At 47.7% G+C, this 21,916-nt stretch overlaps 1 protein-coding gene across 1 annotated transcript; it reads left to right on the top strand.

Moving 5' to 3' along the window:
• Positions 1 to 598: 598 nt before the first annotated feature.
• Positions 599 to 13,212, top strand: LOC144169347 (uncharacterized). The gene is made up of 6 exons (XM_077698447.1): positions 599 to 615; positions 2,898 to 3,033; positions 3,241 to 3,426; positions 5,765 to 5,951; positions 9,689 to 9,887; positions 12,407 to 13,212. The coding sequence occupies exons 3-6, from the start codon at positions 3,258 to 3,260 to the stop codon at positions 12,716 to 12,718; spliced, it is 867 nt and encodes a 288-aa protein (XP_077554573.1). The 5' UTR covers positions 599 to 615; positions 2,898 to 3,033; positions 3,241 to 3,257; the 3' UTR covers positions 12,719 to 13,212.
• The last annotated feature ends 8,704 nt before the right edge of the window (positions 13,213 to 21,916 follow it).

The raw sequence follows: 21,916 nt of genomic DNA, 5'->3' as shown, positions 1-21,916 counted from the left end.
GCTAGGAAATCCTGATATCCCCCCCCTCCCCCCCCCCCCCCCCCCCCGATCACCAGCTTGAAACAAACACCAATTTTCAAGGAGCTCGTGATGCCTACTGATAAAATCAATTGAGTGTATTACTTAGTACATCTGTAGATTTGACCCCAACGATCCCGAACTTCGGAATAGTTTTACAAAAAATTCGATTTCTCATCGAATATCAGCTTAAAAAATAGCACCTGATTTCTACCCCCAGATTTAAAAAATATATATAAAACCAGAAAACGAACAACCTTACATATAATGCCTTCGGAATGAAATTTCCGTTCATGTTTTGCTATGCGAAAGAGTAGCAGCTCATGGAACGAAATATGGCACCGGCGGCAAAAACAAATCCGCATTCGCTGCGAACGCGGCATGCGCTGGATTGACGTCCTCATTCCCTCATTCCCTGCGAACGCGGGCATGCGCGTCCTGGCGGCTTTATCGGCTAGGAATGCAGGTATACAATTGTCTGACGTCGCCACTGCCTGAAACGCGTCGCGTCGCTTCATTGCACTGACGTCGTGGATTGATAGCACTGACAAGGAGCCAGCCGAACTGCTGGCGGAGAACCGAGAGGGGCAGACACAGGTATAGAGTTGAAATTCCCTTTGCTCTGCGGGTAGACAATAGGGACATTGAGCTCGTGCCTGTTTTTAAATGCCTTGGTGTAATTTTTGATCAATATATATGTCATGGAATTTGCGCGTACACTGCTATTATTAAGGTTTTCAGACTCACCGGTGTTCTTTCTATACTAAGAATTTGTTTACCGAAGAGTGTCAAATTTCTTATTTATAATTCGCTATTTCTGTCATACGTTCGCTGTTGCCATCTTGTATGGGGTAAAACCACCAATCAAACATCACTAAGCTTCATATGTTACAAGAAAAGCAGCCCGAATAGTTGTAAACGCAGCATGCAATAGCCACAGTTACCGTATTTTGAGACATATGAACCTCGTTCCATTCATGATTATTACAAACTCACGTTACTATAACGAAATAAAAGTGGCCTCACAAAGAGTAACAATTTTCCGGAGCAGATTTAGAGGCTAAATACAAAAGAATACTCGCGTAACTTCTGCGATTTCAAAGCCTGGGAAATGCAACGAGCTCTAGGGCACATAAAGGGTACGTCACCCCCTTCCCTATTATTTAAACAAGTTTTGACAGAAATTTTTTTTAGTTAAAATAAGTGATGCCTGTTTATCTGTGGTGTGACATAATAGTCATGTTGCTTTGTATCTATTTTTATAGTTCATTTTTATTGGAAAGTGGGCTGTTCAATTGGCAGTCAATTGTTGTCTATAGTGTTTGTACAAATGTATGTTTGGTATTATTCCTTTTTTGCCTTTTCCCTGATTTTTTATTAGAAGCCTGGCTATACTTTTCCTTTGCTTCCAGTTTAGGTTTTCATTAATGTTTTTTGTTACGGCTATACATACCGGCACGCTGTATTGGCTTTGGCTATTGCTCTAAAACATTTTTATATTGTTTTACCGCTGTCGCTACATACAATGGTAGCACATATTTGGACGACGGGATGCTCTGTGTTAATTTGATTTATATTCTTCCTTACTCGTGGCTACATCGACGGCGTATGTATTTGGGAAATACACAAATAATAACGCTTTTGTTATGTGTTCCATGCGCCGTATACTTTCTGCAGCGGTCTAATGCCGCGTAAGGAGCAAATACACAAATTCACCTACGCTCCTGTGCTTCTTATTTTTTCTCACGTTAGTTCATGGCTACTGCCGAGAGGCATCGTAAGCAGCCAGTCCTTGTACTGGCGTCGGCTTTTATTATAGAGAACGAATCGACGGTATTTGGAAGCATTTTTAGATATATTCTGGCAAATCAGATAAAACAAATATAACTTTCGTAGCAGCTACATCAACACAATAAACGCGCGTGGGCTTCCTTCCGCCTAGATTTTGAAACCTTCGTAAGGAGAACTGATTTGAAATACCTACTACTACATTTTCGTTGGTGAGAAAAATCCGCCCCCTCTTTCCTGTGGCGCCACGTGTTTACTTGAAGACTGCACTTCACGGGCCTATAAGCTGGTGCCTGACTGTTGTACAGCTGCCGTACATTTGCTTTAGCTACTAGCGCAAAACTCGCCCTTTAAAAAAAATGGGCTGCGCGACATTTCCAAAGCGTCCGCGCACGGTGCTGTGATATCAGTTAGCGTATACATTTAGGCCATTTATACATCAAAAGGCCATTTAGCTTCTTCGTCGCTCGCATGTAGGGATAAGACGACGATGATGACGAGAATGACGAAGGCGCGTTTAGATAGCTTACAAATCCCACGTCGTTTCTTTAATTACTTTATAATTTCTCTCTGTGAGCGCTTCTTTCCTGGCCAATCCCCCTGAGTGGGTATGAGCCACATCTTTTGGCACCACCAACACCACTACGTCGACAGAGGGGATCCGAGCACAATAATGATTCAGCGTCTTGGCCAATCCCAAGTCGATATAGGCCATGTGGACAATTACGGGGATGAAATTTCGCGACTGACAGGCGACGGACGGCACGATAACAGGGAACTCCCCGTTAACAGCTTGCTGCGCAAAATATTTTACATGTACTTGGCACATGTTCTAACATGGGTCACTCCGGACGAATCGGGGGTCAATTACACGATGAGAATGGGCAGTCACGATGATGATGAAGAAGAAGAAGATGATGATGACGATGGTGTATTTATTATTCGTCTTCTTTGTTTAAAAAGATCCCCCCTTTCTGGGCAGCAAAGTTGTTTGAAAAAACATCCACTTCCAAGTTGGCGCATTCGCACGACTGGCTCTTTTTTTCACTAAATTAACTTGCAATGTTCATTTTCGTTTTTTTTTATTCCAGAATAATTGCGCCAAAGGAATTTTGTGGCGAGTTAGCAGAACAAACACCAAAGACTCTCTGGAGGAAGACGAGGAAGAAGATCACCTCGCTTTTCTGAAGACCAGGCGGTATCACCGTAATTTTACAACACATACAGGTGAGTTTAAGTACATTAGGAGCTTACGCGACTTCTTTGTGGAGTGTTTCGCGGCGACTGTGTGACTTCTCCGTGCCCTACTTGACGTCAAAAATCCCTTAATTGTGTTTTGTATTTTATAACTCGTTCCTTACTTAGGCTTCTGATTTGAACGCACAGCATTCTGAGCTGACTCGCTCACTTTTTGGCATACGGCTTCTTTTCCAGCCAGGCAGGATAAAGCAATGTCGAACACGGACATCAAACAGTACACGATTCGGCCGCTCCTTTGGGAAGAATTGCCGCTGACGAAGGAACTGCGCCTCGAGATTGGCTTCGTAATCGGAACTCACCAGCTGGAAACCCTGTGGAAAACAGACCCCGGAAGCGTCTACGGAGCAATCACTGATGACGGTACGCGAACCGTAGTCCTTACTTCACTACTTCACTGATGATCGTATTGGTGGAGATAACATTTGTGGACACAAGTTACGGGCATCCATGTGTAGTCAGCATGCGGCTGTGAGTATATACGCCGATTAAATTAAGAATAGGAATCTTTAAAACTAAACGATTGTAAAACTGTTCCCATTCATACTAGACCACCACTGAGCCTGCATTGTTTGTGCCTAGATTTGTAGTTCTGTTAATGATTGCCTGTATAGATCGATAAATTCGGTATTGCGAAACCCCAAATATGCAATTAGCGGGTATCGTACATCCCGTCAACACAGTCGCTCAGTAAGTTCTTGTCACAAACTCGAGCGTACGACGTCTAAAAGTACCTTATAAATTTTTCATTTTATTGTACAGCGCCTAATTCTTCTTACAGTCGATCGATTCATTCCATTCGGTTCTATTCGCCCGAGACAAGGCTGGAAGTTTCTCGAACGAAGAGACGGTAACATGATCACCCGCCGGCTCGCCGGCAAGAAAACAACAAAAATAAAACCTCCGCCGCTCGGGTTTCGTCGAAGCTTCCAGTACTTTCGAGGAGGCACGGGTGGCCTTGCCAGTTCTAAAGAGCGTCGATCATTCTAGAATGGAGAAGAGGGAAGTTATTCGCTCACGGCGGCGGGCGCGTTGTGTGTTGTGCTCTCCCTCTCCGCACCGGCGCGCCTATAAAAAGAGAAGCCGCGCCTAAGCAAACCAGCTACGTTTGGACGTCGTGATTGACAACTGCACCTGCCAGTTTGTACATCACACCATCGGCGACCCGCGCCCTGGAGGACTCCAACGTGCTCCCGGGCCTCGAATGACCGTGATCGTCTCGGACGGCCTGGCCTACAGCGAAGCCACGCTTCCCAGGTAGCCGACTCGCCTCCGACAGCGGTGCATCGTCCGGCCCGGTCGGTGAATATGCTGGGACTCTGTCTCTCATATGCATCGAACTGTTCGTTTCTTTTTAGTTAACTGCTCCGATTCGTAATATTCATTTGTTAACGCTCCTGTTTGTATCATTTTGTCGGATTGGACTGTTTCTTGTATTTGAATTCCATCTAAGTTGCCTGTAATTATCGATCTGCTACCTCGTGCTTGTATTTGTAACTTGCCTGTCTCAATATAAGTCTTTGTGCTGTTTTTCGTTCAAGGCTCTTGTTCATTCTTGCCGCTCTAGTCGGCGAAAGCCGCACATCAGACGGCCACCCCCTTTGTCACCTGTGCCCTGTGGATTCGGTGGGGTTTGTTGGCTCTCTTGAGTCGACTCCCCATATCTTCCGACAGTGCACCCTAATTTAAGGAAACGGGTGACAGTTCTCAATGTACTTCGTGCGGAATCCCAGTTCTCGTCTAAAGTGGCAAATTTCTTATTTTCTAGACACGTATGCCCTTGTAATACATATTTAGGAGCTTACTTGAGTACACGGTGTTCGTTTCTCCGTCTAATTCCTAGCTGCAGCAGTTACCTGAAACGTTGGCCATAAGGAGCTGCAGAGAGTGACAGCAGCCCGGTTATGATGCCACCATTTTGTGGATTTGTAGAAGTTCTATACTTGTAAATAACAAGCTCCTAATAGTACGGCATACTTCTGCTTTTTCGAACGTTTATTATAATTTTATGTCACTGAAAGCTTGCAAACACTGGTTCTTCCTTTTACTTGGATTCGGTCTCTTTTTTTAGAACGAAGTAACCACTCCGTTCCTTTCTGAGAGGAAAAACTAGTAACGTATCTTTGTTAACTGTTTTGGCATTGTACCGGTATAGTTTTTTTCGGCAGCAGTGTGTACGGCGCAGGTATTAAAACCTCGTTTTCACGCGTGCCCGTGCCATTGTCTATCGCAAGATTTTTGACACGGGGAAGAGTGAACTTTCGAACCCAAACACGCCAAGGATGGAACAGCGCATCCAAAAAACCTGATCATGACCTCTACTTTTTAGTTTTCCAATTGTGAGATTATCCGTTTAATATAAACAACTCGGACGGTACTTGTTTCTGCTAGATGAAAACCAAAAACGAAATTGCCGATGAGCCATGCTTTGTACTCGAAATTGAGCACCACACTTCGTTCTTCCAGCGGTCTTCTAGAACCAACGCTACCCCGATAAGAAAGCCGCACTATTTTCGCCAACACTTTTATCGCTTACGCAAGTAGCCTAGACGCACTTTATACCTCGGCTTACGCGAAATAGTTCTTGTCTCTCAAGATTTGCCACGCGCGCATCAGCAGTGTAGCCGGCGAGGGATGAAACTGCTAATAGGCTTTGTACTCATCTAGGATGTGTTTGTTGGAACACGCGTTGTAAATGCAGGGGAGCTGTACGGCGTGTGCGCCATACCGTTCGTGGGCACGGACCTGGCGCAGCTGGCGCTTCTGGGCGTCGTGAACAAGTGCCGGCACCAGGGCATGGGCAAGGAGCTGCTGAAGATCGCCTTGGACCACGTGGGCACGCACAACCTCTACCTGCACTGCCTGCCCGCCCAAGTGCCCATGTTCAAGTATGCTCCTGCCATGGCGCCAACCAGCTCCGCATGCATGCGCACTCGACGAAAACAACCAACTCATTGTGCTTGAAACCATAGAGCTTTATATTAATATACACTACAGGAACATCTGCCGCGGCAATGGCGTGTTGCCGTGGGCAGCTGGGGCCCTATTCTCGACTTCATAAATTCACCGTGAATTGGCCATGTTTTTTTTTTAGAAGCAAAAACGTACGCAATCAGCTGCCGTGAGTGTCCACGTGTAGCTGTGGTTACGTGTAGTGTAATTTGGCGCTTAGGTTGTAAAGACCACAACCAAGCTAGCAAATACTGCGCATAAACGATATAAAAACGCTTGGCATGTCTTGTAAAAATTACGACTGCAGCTGTGGCTGGCAAGAAAACCACATCTTTTAAGGTTAAAATAGGCGTCAACTCCTCAAAGCGATCAAGCAAGGTTGATCTAAAAGCTCCAAAACTGGGCGAAAGGCGTTTGTTAAGCTCTAGGGAACTACTCTAGTTCACTGCAGCTAAGCTAACCAACATCACACAATCTTTTTTGCTGTATCTATTTTTTCTTTCAATCGCTTCTAGTGACATAGTTAAGCTCTTTGCTTCAATGCAAGTTTTGCTGCGTTATAACCTTCCCTGCGGTCACCGCCGCCACGCTGTCGTCTGCTGCTATATTACAAGTTTATGGCGCGACCACATAAATAGATTGCCGTGACCATCGGTTGTATGACGCGGTAAGGACAGCGAAACATTACGCCTGATAAAGGCGGAGCATACCGATACCGCCGATTCACTATTCGTCAAGCTCGAACTCAATCAGAGCAGTAATGAATAAAAGTCAGTTTTCTTCGTTATTTTTCTCTTGAATCCGATCATGTGACACACGAGCTTACTAGGAGGAGTGTGGACAAATGCCATGCCTTGGGTTCTTTGTAATGGAAAGGCTGATACTGCCCTCTGACGTTTCTGTTACGGCAGTCAAATAAAATTACTATTTTATTGCCAAACATAAAAACAAAACACGGCACGTTATTTTTACGTTCCGTTATCGCTTACTTGAAATGAGCAAAACTATTAACTATTATTTCTTTCGCGACAAAACAGTTTTAAACCACTCTTCGTGCGAGACTGCGCCTTCTGCAAATTCGCGGGGATTTCACGGCGCCGAAGGTCAGCGAATTTTTTTGCCCTAATTCACGGCTGCTGCAGCCGCCATTTGCGAGCTGCTACGCGAAGTCCCCTCACTTAAACGCAGGCTGACGTTGCCGGTGTGTGACGTAAACCTTCCCGCCAACTGTTTATGTTACGTCTCGTCTTCTCGGCCAATCACAGGGAGGGCGTGACTTATACGTCGTATTGTTGTTGAGTAGAAAGGACAGGCCTACGTTGTCATGTCTGCTACATTTCGGCTCGTTTTGCATTGCCGGTCAAGTATTATACGCTTTCAGTAGATGGAAACAAGGGAAACATTAAAACTGGGGCTAGTAAACGTCGTGAAACGTCAAAATGACGAAAGCACACACAGCCGCTTTGAAAGCTGGAAGCACGTGACCAAAATTGAAAGCCAATCAGAAAATACCTCCGGCGAATTCACAGTTCACGGGGAATTTCTGAAGTCGAGAATAGGGCCCCCTGGCGTTTACATGACGGCACACTCGCTGAAGTGCGGCTCGCCTATACACTAGCGCGAGATTTCCCTCTATTATAGATCAGCATGAAGCTGTAAGGTTATAATAAATTGAGCATACAAAGAAATTACAATCAATGCTAATAATTTTAAGCAGCTTCTAAACATAACCATTATTAATTCTCCTTCGCACCAATCTTGAAGTGTGAAGCACAATCAATACTATCAGTTTTAAGTAGCTTTTAAACATAACCATTATTAATTCTCCTTCGCACTAATCTTGAAGAACTCTAAGCGCCTCCGACCTTAGACGAGGGGAGGTGGGGAGACGCTTCTGTGGATGGCCTGAATATGATACATTCACAATTTAGTAAAGCCGTACAAAGCGCACATGCCGTGAAGAAAATTTACCTGCTCAAGTAGTTTTGAACCCACAACGCCACGACATTGGTGGTACTGGCTCGAGGTTGCCTTTTCTGAGGCCATAAACTCTAATGGCCTCATGAGACGAAAAATACTGCGTTGTCCACTATAAACGGCTGGGAATATCCACGTGCCGTGCGCGGTCATTTAACAAAAAAAAAAATTCCTTGCGGCACTCAAGTCAGTTTAATGCTTTTAAGGCCACAGCATTACGACTTCGCCTGGCGATGCTCATCAAATGGACCTTCGCTGCTAAATCTTGTTTCCATCTCTTCCGTTTCTTCGTCTTCGGGGGCACATTCCTTGGGCAGGCAGACTGACGACACTTTGCGCTACAGCTTCCCCTGAACCAGAGTTCTCCGCGACTAGGGTGCGCCTGTTCTACATACGCTCCGTCACGTTCATCTGTAACTCGATATGACGCCAGCGCCGCACGCACCATGGTAACTTTTGTTCCACCGCTGGAAACGTGCTAAAGTAGCGTGGTGGTAACTCACTCGGCTCAGATTCTAGGGACTGGATCTGGCGCAACTCCCATGTAAACTAGTGTGATTTTTGTTTACTGTTGACATTAGCGGCCACTTTCTGTATCGGACAACAGCACCGGTTTTTCTCACTGGCACTTTTCGCCCTAAAAGAACAGGGACAGGAAAACAAAACGATTGCGTGTTCTTATAGCATATACAGTTCAGAAAATTGCTGCGTTATGTTTGCGTGTCTTCCTTCCCTTTTATTTTTTTATCTTCACTTGTTTCCAGACTGTGCACCACTCGGAACTAAATACTGTGAAGCTACTAAGCGGGGCGAGAGGAAAAGGGGGTGGGGGATAGCCTCATGGAAATATGACACACACGCGACGTCGCCCTAATGAAGCCTTACAGCTGAACTCTTAATGCGTTCGCATTCAAAAGCGCGTAAGCAGACCTAAGAGCCCCCAGAAATGTATTAAAGCGAAGCTTTCAGCCTCTCACAGATATCGTCCGTATACTCCACCCAAAACGCGCTGCAGGAAATCCAACTTTTGTTTACAATGATGATGGCTGGGGGGGAAGCGACGAAACATTAAAACGCTTCCTATGAATCGAACTAGGTCCCTCGCGTTATGAAGACAATGTCTATCGTATTGCGCCATTCCTGAACGGTCGAATCAGTTTGGATTTGGAGGGTGGTGCATGCACGTGCAATACTAGACAGAAAATGCACCCCTCCGTCTAACCACCATGATGGTTGGGCGCTATAAGAAAACCATGGAATGGCCGCATCACTAGCGCACTGGAGCGCACAATCGCAATGCAGTAAGCCGTCCCGATAAGAAACATGTCTTCTCATAAAGAGCGCACAGTTTTACGTCATGCTGTCGACCATTAGCTTCTGGGTTGGTTCGTTTGGTGTTGGACTTGATTGTGGAAAGCTTCGAGTTTCCCCGTCGTTGGCGTTTCGACAGAAGGTTAGTCGGTTTTCTATTTTGTCTGAGTTGTTGACTCTGAGGGCATGAATCACCGCAGGCTACTCAGCCACGTAAACTTTTCACAACGTTACGTAGCAGAACCGACTATAAGGACATCCAATGATAGAACTTGGCAGTTAGTTCACCAAGCTGCTTTGTAGTGCTCTACCTCGCCAGGAGGGTGAAAACCTTTAGCTGTACGCCCGTGAGATCAACTTGGCAATTGGTTCACCAACCTCGCAGGGAGGGCAACAACCTTCAGCTGTACACCCGCGAGATCAAGTCCCTGGGTCCTGGCGTTCCGAAGCTGGCCAATCTAGTGCGGACGCTGCCTGAAATTGAGGTGGTCCCTGTCAGCGAGAAGCTCATGCCACTGGTGGTGCGTTACGACGAGCGAGTCCACGGCAGCTGCCGACAGAAACTGCTCGAGCTCGCGCTGAAGGTATATGCGCTGCAACCTTCTTTCTTTCACTTTGGTGTGTGCTATTCGAACGCCTTAATATGGTTAAACCTGAACTAACGGAACCCGCCGCGGTAGGTCACTAGCTGAGGCGTTCGTCTGCGTGGTCGATCCCGGCCGCGGTGGCTGCTTTTTTGATGCAGTCGAAAGGCAAAAACGCCGTGCGTCGAGATTTCGGCACACGTACGTTAAAGATGACCAGGCGGTCAGGTTTAATCCGGAGCCCTCCACTACGGCGCGCTTCGGCCTGTCATACCCCCAAAACTTGAATTTTAAGGAAAGAATCTGAAGTTAAGCCACGAGTCAAGCTAAGTTTGATTTCAAAAAATTGACACGTTTGTTGATCTTATGGTGGGTTTTACTGGTTAGCTGGCGTAGGGCATTGAGTCCTCTAAGCAGCAGCAAAACTCGACCGAGAGTCTTGCTGCTCCATCATGCATTGGCACAGAACCCAACGTAAGCCCAACAAAAGGAAGTAACTGGTCAAATTTGGTATGGAATAAAAACATGTGTACGGCAGGTTGATGTTTTGAAGGAATTAATTAAAACACTGAATGTAATGACTGATCAGAACACCTTATACTAATGGACTTACATAACGGAGGAATGAGCGATATGCACAAGAAAAATGTGAGGCCCCATAAATCGCCAGCAGTTCCTCTGCTTTGGTGTGCAGCCACATTGGCACCAAAGATGATAGATATATTGAGCGCAAGAAAGTCACGGTTGGTGACCTTATACGTCCAGCCGTGTATTCGTTCGAACGGACAGAATTTTCGCTGTAGCCATGGGCGTACATACCATTTCGTGATAAACGTGGTAAAGTAATACTGATTGAATTGATCGATGGAATGTGCATGCACACTCTTTTTTTCTGTTCTTGTAAGGGTTACGTGTACGCGTGATATCCCTGAAAAGAAGAATTCTGTTTCCCTGCGGGGGCGTGCGCTGGAGAGCAAGATGCTGAAATGTGGCGCGAGTGAGGTGCTGCTTCCGCTGTCTATGAAACACATTACGACGTGATGGTAACGAAGACTGCGCATATTGTCAAGATATACGTACCATTTTTGTCGGAATTTTCTAAGCCACGTTGCAAGTTCCTGGGCCACAAAGAACTCAATGTGCAGGCGTAACGTTCAATTTTGACAAAATAATGTTACGGCAGTAAGAAATAAAGGTTCGTTCACAGGCTAGCTTACATAAAACGATTTGGTTCCCCAGAAAGGTAAGCGTGTATTTTGAATTCCTTGGGGCGTATGAAGTCTTGCCATGGCCTAGAACATTTTGAGGAAGACTAAGTGAATTATTCGTCAAATAAACAGTTTGATAGTTAGCGCTTGTCCCGTTTTGCTTTTAAGTCCTCGTCATCATTCGCGCTGTACTGTGTTGATGGGTAGCAACTTGCACAACTACGTATTCTTCCGCGCTTGCCAATGTTCTTTACAAATTCGGGGCGTTATGCAGGACAAAATAAAGAGTTCTAAAATCTGCGTGAAGCCGAAAATTGCGTAAAAATGTTAGTCAGCATCAATAAAATTTGGCGTCCTGCAGGAAACGTTCCACCCAAAAGCAGACCGAGGCGCTCAATTGTAGGTATTTTGCTGCCACTTATGCTAACACCTGCGACAGTGGCCAGCACGTAGGTTATAGAAAATGTCGGCCAGGTGCCCCTCATGACATATACAAAGTGTTTTCTTTCACAAAAACAGAATGCCAAAACAAAAATTGTTCACAATCATGTTTTGATGTGTAAATTTAAAAAATGCATAATAATAAGCCAGTTTTTAAACTCTTTTTCTAACTCGGGCTCACGAAACTCCTTAAGGCGGGCAAGAAGGCTGTAAAAACATGCTGTATTATGCTGCTTCTACACGCAACGTAATAGGGTCGAAATTCGTTCGCAGCAATCGCGAACCCGGATACGGTTCCCTTCGCTGTTTCTGTAAGTCGGAGCGCCTGCAGCAGGGCGAGTGTTCGCATTATGTCGCCACGTCTGAGAAATTCCGACCTATTACCACCTTCTTGAAGGGAGAGCCATCACGGAGTGTTGTTATTTGCGACACTGGATCAAAGGTGCGTGTTCACCAATGCCACCCATTTCGAATTATAAGCGCGTGCACAGTAGCAGCACACAGTACTCAGCATAAGAAGAGCGCCAAGCATATGTCATGCCTTCTTTACCTGGAATAACCGACTGCGTTCGCCGTGGGGGACGCTTTTTAACGGCTGTTCATGCGCCCCACGGGCGCCCGCAAGGACCGTGTCAGTCTTTCCGGAAAGATTGGAGGTCATGTCACCTGCGCATGTACCTGAATGACCATTTACATTTAAGAATTCCACACCATACTCACGAGACAGTTTTCGTACGAATGATTCGTCCCTACCCAGCGGTACGTCGCGGTGCGTAGATTATTTGCCGGGTTAAGGCTAGAGAAGGCAGCTGACAACGATAGGTCTGTCCCATGCAAAAGTTGGCCCCAGCACGCGCGATCTTCCCGCAGGAGCCTGACGTCGAAACTGCCGTGGCGTGCCGAGGATCGAAGTCGGTTCTTGGCTACGGCTTCATGACGACCAGCATCTACGGTAACCACGTGGTCCGCGGCATCTGCGCCGATTCCGAGGAGATCGCTGAACTTATCCTGGGCTCGCTGGCGCGTGACGCTCCCACGCTCACCATCCTCGTGCACATGCGCGACAACGAGGAGGCCTACTTCGAGAAGAAGATCGGCCTCGAGGTCTCCACTACCATCAAGACGCTCTTCCGGTGGCCCAGCAGGGATGCCGACTTCTCTAAGATATACGCCGCCAGTTAGACCGCTGGTCGCGACTGGCCTTGCATGCCGCAAAAAGGCGCCCATGTCAAGTCCGCACGTGAAGCTTTCCACCAGTAAATTTTCATATCTTGATGTACGGTGAACCTCAGAATTGCCTTTTTGCTTAATTTCAATTTAAAAAAAAACGCACGGGACCTCTGCGACCTATCTCGTATCTCCCAATGCATCCACCTCCCATAATCCCCTCAGTATATACCACTTTAGTCTAGCCGTGTGGTGTCTTTCCTTGTCCCATTTGACAGCGTTGTTTTGATTTCCGTTGAATATGACTCTAGTCTACGTATGCCACCGCCGCCCAGTCCCCTCATCTCCCCACCCCTGAGCAGTGGGAGGCTGCGCTGCCCACATCGGCACCGGAGTGACGAGCCCTTTTGCAACGAGCCCTGGAGTCAGCAAAGTTCCGCGGCATCCTGGACGTAGGAAGCTCCCATTAGCCCACACCTATTGTTCAATAAAAAAGGTTCTTCCTCCTCCTTGTGCGACCCTAAAGAAACACAACGGGATTTTTAGAGAAGCTGTTACTTCGACTAGCCCTTTCTGATTCCGGTCTCAAGCAAACGGCCCCAACTCACACACTTAACATAGAAACACCAAAACTTCGTATCACAAAACGTTCTTCGCAACAAAGGGTACACAATCTACCTGCCCCATAAGACATGCAGATAATGGTCTCGACTGCTTGCATTAACTTTTAAAGACAATAGTCTTTCTTGGGCTACTTAAACGCAGAAACTCTGTCTGTGTGTCTGTCTGTCTGGCTCGGTTAGCCACACCGCCGAAGTGAAACAGAATCTGCGAAATAGTCTTATATACCTACAGCCAAATCTAAACGTCTAAGTCCGGTGGTAGTGTCCATAGTTGTCAACATTGTTGAGCAAGAACAAGACACTACGCAAATGTGAGGCAGAAAATCAATACGTAAGTGCTTTCGCAGTGTTCCTTTAATAAAAAATCATAGATGCTTGATTTTTGCGATATCAAATGAAATATTACATCAACTGCAGAAAATCGTCGCCTGCTGTTGCCCGCGCCACTGTAGCTTCTGCCACACTTTCAAAAAGTAAAACGGCAACAGCAATGAAAGGTTCCACTAGATAGGTTCCACGTTCAGCTGGGAATGCACGTGGAGCAGAGAGAGAGAGAGAAGTGATTTGGTGGAAGAAAGGAAAGGAAAGTGCACTGGGGATATTATTGAGCTCAGTAGGGAGCTCATCTGCATACAACCCAGTGCGGTGGGGAGGGGAAGAGGGGATAAAAGACTTGGGAGGGGGCTAGGGGTGGAATAGAAAAGGTGTGAAAGAGAAAGACAGGAAGAAAAGAGTGAGAGAGAAAGAGAGAAGAAAAAAAAAGAGGGGGGGGGGGCATTACATAGGCGACAGCGGCACTGGAGCAGGGCAACGTGGTTCTATAAACATTGTAGTAGGGTGCCTAGATGGCAGCGCAGCCGTACGGTGGAGGCTTTCGTGATTGGAGGCACCCGGCCTGGAGCAGCAGAACGCGGTAAATTTAAATTGACCTGAGCAGACCTCTGCGTGTTGTCTTGGCAGTAACGAGAAGGGAAGAGGAACAGCATGAGAGTTTAGCGGGAAAGCGAAGGGAGGCGTTTACATGGCAGGGGCGGCCCCAGTCGACTATCGTCTTTCGTCGACATTTGCAACGAAAGGAGCAGATACGCGGTCATATTTTTCAAATGGCATATCATGGAGCCACGCGCATTAAACTTTGCCTGTAGAACAGTGATATAATTATGCACATGTGCACATTACGCACATGCGAAGACTGAGCAAGCTGGAGCTGGTCGTCTTCCTAGCTTTAACTTGGCTTTTGTATAGGGCCAACTTCGTAGATATATCGGACACTGATTTCGCCGAGCGCACGCCGTCTCTCTCTAAAATGGGAGAACACATGCATAGCTTACGTCATCGCTCAGCGCAGCCAATCCCGACGCGCGCCTCTCAAGTCGAAGATCTGCGCCGCTACGTGCACATCTCACCTGCTCGTCGGCTCCTTGCCTCTTCGCCATTGGCTCTCACACTTCTTGACCTAGCATTTTCCTCCTCTTCCCTTCGCTCCGCATTTTTTAGTGACGCCGCGGGCGGCTGGAACTCAAGCTGAAACATCTCCACTGTTAATATGAACTGTGTGCCCATCTGGGTCTTTTGGGACAGGGGACTAACATTGTACGTGGTTTGTATTAATCCTCGAAACATGCACTTTGTTTTTTTCTGAACACTTATTTACCGATTACCTTAAACATTCCTCAAACTTCAACCCAGATATGTCCCGATTGCCTCCAAATTTATACTGGACAACATTTAGTTCTACCACATCCGTAAAACAAATCCAATTTGCTTGTTCTGCTGGACGTCATGATCTGTTCTGAAATGCTGTGGCTGCATCCTCTCTCTCTGTCTCTCTCTCTCTCTCTCTCTCTCTCTCTCTCTCTCTCTCTCTCTCTCTCTCTCTCTCTCTGTGTGTGTGCGTGTGCGTGCGTGCGTCTGTGTGTGTGTGTGTGTGTGTGTGTGTGTGTGTGTGTGTGTGTGTGTGTGTGTGTGTGTGTGTGTCAGCAGCTTTAGTACTTTCCGGCTTAGGCTGAGCAGTAATGTAACCTTACAGGTTAGTAATCTCAGACGACTGTGTTGACCAGAGCCTGCTGTAGAGCGGATTGCGACGCTCTCAGCGATTCGGAAGTTGGCAGCCCTACACAACACTCTGAACCACATCGTCTTCCAAGGGGGACATTCGAAGCTGCGCAGGGAGGTGTCGCGTCTTCTTTTAAGGAGACAGAACAGGCAGCTGACCCTAATGCGCACGTCTCGTGAATTACATCAAATACAGCGGTTCTCATCATTTATCACTAAAACAAATTGGCGCAGCTAGCACTAATGGTCCAAGGCTGGAAAAACAGCAGAGCTAGTGGCCCCTCTCCCTTCATCGGACACCCGGCTGTTACACTTCACACGTATTGTCGAACTTCCCGCTGACAGTTCTCCATGACTGACAGGCCCGAATAGTTTTGTCCGCAGGCTTTGACATCTCTCCCAAAGTTGACTGCGCTAGCACGCGCTAGAACCCGCGGCAACCGGCTTCGCGAACTCGCCTTCTGTAGCGCGAGCTCCCAATTTCAGGCGCGAACGCACGTGAACTGTCGAGGAGAACAGCACGCGTAAGATCATGCCTCGAACGATGGGCACAGTGTTCTTGAAGGTCGAGCTGGATGACGCCGGGCACTCCTCACGAGGCACACGCTCACGTGCGCTTGGTATTTTTTCTTGGTATTTTTTTGCGAATGCCACTGGACAAAGCCCAAGCTTGAAGAGCTCTGCTGCTAAAAGTCAAAATATATTCATGGCTAGTACGCGTAGTGTAGGTGGCCAGGACCTTCCGACTGGGCACTTCTACTGGCTACTACGTATGCGATCCTGACGTTCATGTTTATTTTCCCCTTTCATTGCCAGTGGCTCCCCTTGGTTGCACGACCGCCAGCAGAACACCGACATTATAGTGTTCAGTAAATAGTAGTCAGCTTCATTACTCGCACCTCAGGGCCTATTTGCCAGTCAGGTACAGAAAATGGCCGCTGCAATAAAGAGTAGTAGCGAAAAAACTGAGTACTTGTGGCAAAGTGCTTACCCAGGAAACGCAAAACGGGCTATTGGAAATCTGAAAGTCGTCTACACAAGATGATTCGAACTTTTTAGAGATGTCTCAGCCAAAAAGTTGTTTATGCAAGCTGTCCTGAAGAAGTCTTGCAGCTGTACATACGCGACGCTTATAGCATTGGGTGCTTGCAAGACGGCTACACAACTTGCCAAATGGGTCATAAACTTTTCTCACATCTAAATAACTTCTTGTCAAGCAGCTCCAAGACCGTTTGAAGATATTTCACGAAATTTTTGAGAAAACCTCTTATCTACGTTTTTCAAGACTTCCTCAGTGGCACCGGCTATAAGCCCTCGCTGTTCCCACAGGCCAGCCTCCGATATTGCTACGAGCTGTCGTAACAATTCACAGATCAAGCAACAGCTTCTGAAACACTCGCTTCGACAGCCCACTGTTCTCCGAATAAATCTTTTCTTGAACTGGCACAGAGCCTAAAAGATATCAGAGAAGAGGGGCTGGTCGTCGTCGAGTGTACTGGAAGCAACCACTGGGCATGTCAGTTGTTGACAGCTGGCGCCAAAATCTAAAGCCGGCCTGCCTGAACAGAGAAAGAATGAAGCGGGCAGCACAACGGAAAAGGATGTTAGCACAACATAGACAAAAGGTATTCGCATAAATTCACAAGAATTGAGATGTCTGATGCAAGCTTTGATTTCACCTCAATAAATATTTGTTTTATGTCCTGTGTACAGCAAAACGATTGCGATTTCAAAGAATAAAACCATGCTGTGATATTTTTAAAACCAAGATTTACTTTTAGTATAAAATTAGCTATACAGGTTCTGCAAAAAATGAATAAAGCTTCAATCAATCAATCAATCAATCAATCAATCAATCAATCAAAGCAGTAAGAAAAGGGGGAAGCTGTTTCAAAAAATGTAATCTTCAACAAGCTATTCATTTGGGAGCAGTGATGTCAGCTTCATGTGGCAGGCACTAGAAGTATGGCTTGTTCTCATGAATGCCAGCGTTCTTGTTTCTTGTCTGCATCCATGTTGCCCCATGCTAGCGGGATGCCTGGGTAGAACATTATGCACCGTGTCACTTAGAAAGTGTACAAGTATTGAATAATGACAGTTATCAGACAGACAGAACGACAACTACTTAAAATTTTAATATCCGCTTTGAATTCAGAGATATAGATGCCAGAAAGTAAGTATAAAAATTACGACACCTGTAATCTTTAACCTCACCAGTTCTAACCAGCAATTTTCTTCAGCTTGGCTTGTACTCATTAGATCCGGAAACACAATACAAGCATACATGCATGCAATTCGATGGGTCCCACGAAAGAAAAAGCAATGCATGCTTTCGTAACAGCAAACCCTGTAGAACTAGCCACGGATGTAGTCGAAATCACCCAAGTATGTTCCTGCTGTTGTTAGATTTATTCAGAAAGCAATTCTAGTATACTTCATTTTTAGGCATTGGTACTAATAAACCATTTAGATGTGAAAAGCAATTCAAGCCCTTTCAGGGGTCTAGTAGATGTCAAGTGATATACAAAAACATTGTTACTTTTCCTACCATATTTTTGAAATTATAAGGAATTCTGTCTAAATAAGCCTCCACCGCGTAACGACATTAGTAATGTCCTTTCTGGTGGGGGTACATTAAGGCTACTCCTATTGGACAAATGTAGAACTCTCTCCAAGGCAATCTGATCCGGCAGCGGCAAAAGGAAAAAAAATAGAACAAGGTATGATTTTGGGGTAGTTGATTCGTACTTCATAACGAGTAAGGGTTAAAGGACGAGGACAAAAATTACTCCCACCTCCCCTCGCGGGAACCCCTGTGTAGATGCGACGCATAGGGGGTTCCGTTGTTGTTTCCGTTAGGTTGATTCTCCCATTGCGTGAAACGTGCCGTGAGCCCCCTGCCGCGGCTATGACGCAACGTGGCGCGGCTATGACGCAACACAATCCAACACAATCCACTTTAATCCAATTCAATCCAATCCACTCCAAGCCAAGCCAAGCCAAGCCAAGCCAAACCAAGCCAAACCAAGCCAATCCAATCGAATCCAATCCAATGCCCCTCGCGAGAGAGTGTTCGCTATCGGAGAGGAGAGGGGGTGAGCGGCGGAGAGCGCAGCTCGCGCGGCGAGGAGAATGGGGGAGGGGTGTGGACGGACAACGACAACGCCGTATGGAGGGATACGGCGAGTGAATGAGATGCCGTCGCATCTAAAAGAGGAGCTAAACAATGCTAAAGTGGGGTGATAAGTGCCGGGCGACAATGGGCTGAACTGGCAAGCCTGCATGCCCCAAAAGGTGTTTTTTCTTCCTTTCCCTTCTTTTTCTTTGAAACTATGGGGATGCATAGGCGATAGTTATCAACAAACAGTAGGCTTATTTCAGGTATCCAAGTATCATTTCCCCGCCAAAAAATGTTAATGATGAGCGGCTGATGGAAGAAGCGCTTTCCTAGCGAATGGCATATCCTTCAAATATTTCACTCGGCCTGGTGCCCCTGTAACGTTTCAGAATTGTGCACTTTTCCAGGTGGGAGGAACAGTGGCATGTCTTGAAATGTATAGCCAGGTCGCTGCTCGCGAATTAACGCAGGTGAATTAGCGTTCTCCAAAAGCGATCAGATCATTCACACAGCAGAATTTTCTGAACGACCTCTTCAATGCAAGGACTATGATTGCGTCACATGCCCGCTACTGTGTTCAGATTGTACGAGACTCCTTAGATGTACGAAATTACTGAGCGCTTGGAGCCTTTTTTTAGGGGTTTTTCCTTCCTTGAGCTTGACTCTGCTCAAAGGCTCTCGGCCACGCTGTGCTAGGCTTTATTGGGGCAACCACGGGCCACCAGTCGCCACACTTGAATGCTGAATCTGGACCTCGTTTCAGCAGGAGCGCCTAAGAGAATTCCTCAAGGCTGCTTTGGTTTTTTCCCGCCAGGGGGCGAGGAAAGTGAAGATGCGCTCACATCGGTCTCCGGTGAATTTGACTTTTCAGTGGTCTTTTTCATCTCAGGCTCATGTACGCGTGATTTCTGAGTGCGCGGTTGTCTAGTGCACACATCGACACCGAATCCCGGACATTTCACGTGAGTAGACGCTTTACCGGGCAAGTTCTAGCCCACTCGGTGGGTTAGGCCTAGGAGCTTCGCCGGCTGCTTGCAGCACGTGAGCAGAGCGCTGAGGTGGCCCCATGCTCGACGGCACGAGCCTCGCGCCCGACGGCACGTGCCCCATGCTGGACAGTGTGTGTGATGCGGCTGTGGCCGCTAGCGCACCCCTTCCACTGGCGCAAACCGATCTTCTTTCTGGCGCCTCCCTGACGGCCGCTGCGGCGAAGACGGAGACCATCCTGGAAGGAGAGATGTCCACCTCCATGGACACCGACATCGAGGACGCCAATGCTACTATTACTACCATCACCACCACCGCTACTACAACCACCCAGGTTCCCGAGTTCGAGAGGGACAGCAACCACCGGCGAGCGCCAACGATGCAAGTCAACTACACGCAAGGGAGGATGTCGGTCATAGTTGCCGGCGAGGATCCAACACCGAAGGAGGGCGGAGAAGGCAGATGGCAGGAAGCGAGGCGAAGGATGCGGCGGCGGACGACCGGGGAGGAAGCGGCCGGCGGTAAGTCGGTCCCCACTTCTTCTGCTGCTTCCGCGGCCGCGGTCGCGTCCGTTCCCGCGCCCGCCGCAGCCCCCGTTAAGAATCAGGCAAAGTTCGTTAGGCAGGTCGCGGCCAGGCTAACGAAGGCAGCGCGCATGCCGCGCGAGCTACCGAAGGGTGATTTTAGGGTAATACTCCGGCCACGTGGCGGGCTTAACGTAGCTCGCACGGCGGCACCGCTACTCATGGAGGCCATCTTCGAGATGGTGGGTACCACGTTGCAAGAGTCTAGGGAGGACGCGATCTGCACCAACGACTCGCAGAATATTATAGTCATTAGCACCCCGAACGAGCAGAGAGCTCAGAAGTACTCGAGCATCAGCTCGCTCAGGATAGCGGGCAGGATGCACGAAGTATTCGCGTACGCACCGGCACCCGAGGGCACCGTGAAAGGAGTCATCAGGGGCATTCCGACCGTGTATACGGAGCAGGACCTGCAGGAAATTATAGTCAGCGAGGAGAATCCAACGGCGCTCGAAGCGCACAGAATAGGCAATACCACCACGGTGATCGTAGCCTTCGAGGGCACCAAGGTACCAAATACAATAAAGTTCGGAGTGGCAATCACCAAGTGCAGTCTATACAGGCAGCACTACGAAGTGTGCCGGTGCTGCGGCAGGTTGGGGCACCGCGCGGACGTGTGCCCTTACCCAAACACTAAGATATGCTTTGCGTGCGGGGCGTCCAACCCGGGCCCCGCGCACGAGCGGGAATGCAACCCCCGCTGCAAGCTCTGCGGCGGGGCTCACCCCACCGGGGAGGCGGGTTGCAAGAACCGATATAAGACCCCCCATTTGGTGAAGCAACGAAGGTGGGAGCGCCGGCGTGCAGAGGAGGTACAAAGGCAGCAGCGGCAGCAACACGCGCCGAAGTTAGGCCTAGCTGACTTCCCGCAGCTGCAGCAGCAGCAGCAGCAGCACGCACCCGAAAAAGGCGCGAAAATGCAGCAGCCAAGGCAGTCGATTCCACGAAGGAATGCGGCTGACGTCAATAACGGCAGAGAGGCGGCGGCTGGGCCAGCCACTGATCTCCACCAGAGTTGCTGGATGGCGCTTCGAGCTCTCCGGCGCACGGCCGCCGGAAGTTCGAGCGCTCGTCCCGGAAGTCGGGCCGTTCCAGCATAGCGCATGCTACGCATGGGCTGGTTTCGCACGCATTCCGCCAAAAATGCCTGCTTGTTGCGCCGTAAACTGCACAAGCAGACCAGAGAAGTCGTCTGGGAAGACGTTCTACTTGGAAGTATTACAATATTCTGAACGACGTGCGTGATACGCAGCGAAACGCAAATGTCATATCAGTGTCGTTTTTAAGCTGGGGCTCTTGTTACGCAGATTCCCTCTCTCTAAGCAGGATTTATACCTGCGTTGGGTGGCAAACTTATACCCTAGTTACATGGCGAAAGTAACCGCAGTTAAGTTTAACCATGGTTACTAAACTTTAACCGCGGTTATCGCCAACTGCGGTTTTGGATGTTGCACGCGAAATTGCAAGTTTGGTAACCGCAGTCACTTGATTATGAGCGCAACAAAAATAAATTACCACACTTTTAACTTCACGATAAAAAAAAAAAAGAGAAGCAGTGTAGACAAAAAGAAATATCGTTAAAGCATTCGCTTCTGACACAAACGCAACGCACTCGTGCGTGGCGAGAAGAGGGGCTTCCCCAACAGCTCGCAACCGGCTTGGTTTGCTATAGGTCTGTTCGGTGTTGGGAACTTTCATCTTAGCATCGCGGTAGATATTTGACCACCGCTATCTCTACAACTGCGAATTACAATTCATAGCACAATTTTTCACCGCACTAACATCCATTTTCTCGAATGCGGAAGTTCTTTTCCGCGATCAGATTGATTTCGAAGAGCGGCGATGC

This window comes from Haemaphysalis longicornis, unplaced genomic scaffold, assembly GCF_048455015.1.
Source record: "Haemaphysalis longicornis isolate Haplotype H1 unplaced genomic scaffold, Haemaphysalis longicornis Haplotype H1 scaffold_2, whole genome shotgun sequence".
Lineage (NCBI taxonomy): Eukaryota > Metazoa > Arthropoda > Arachnida > Ixodida > Ixodidae > Haemaphysalis > Haemaphysalis longicornis.
The sequence above is the reverse complement of the archived record's forward strand: the minus strand, read 5'-3'. Positions and strand labels throughout refer to the sequence as shown.

Excerpts from the sequence above, each read along its gene's own strand:
- LOC144169347 (XM_077698447.1), top strand. The coding sequence starts at position 3,258 with ATGTCGAACACGGACATCAAACAGTACACGATTCGGCCGCTCCTTTGG. Across the intron at positions 5,952-9,688 it reads GCCCAAGTGCCCATGTTCAA|GGAGGGCAACAACCTTCAGC; the intron begins GTATGCTCCTGC and ends CCAACCTCGCAG. Across the intron at positions 9,888-12,406 it reads TGCTCGAGCTCGCGCTGAAG|GAGCCTGACGTCGAAACTGC; the intron begins GTATATGCGCTG and ends ATCTTCCCGCAG.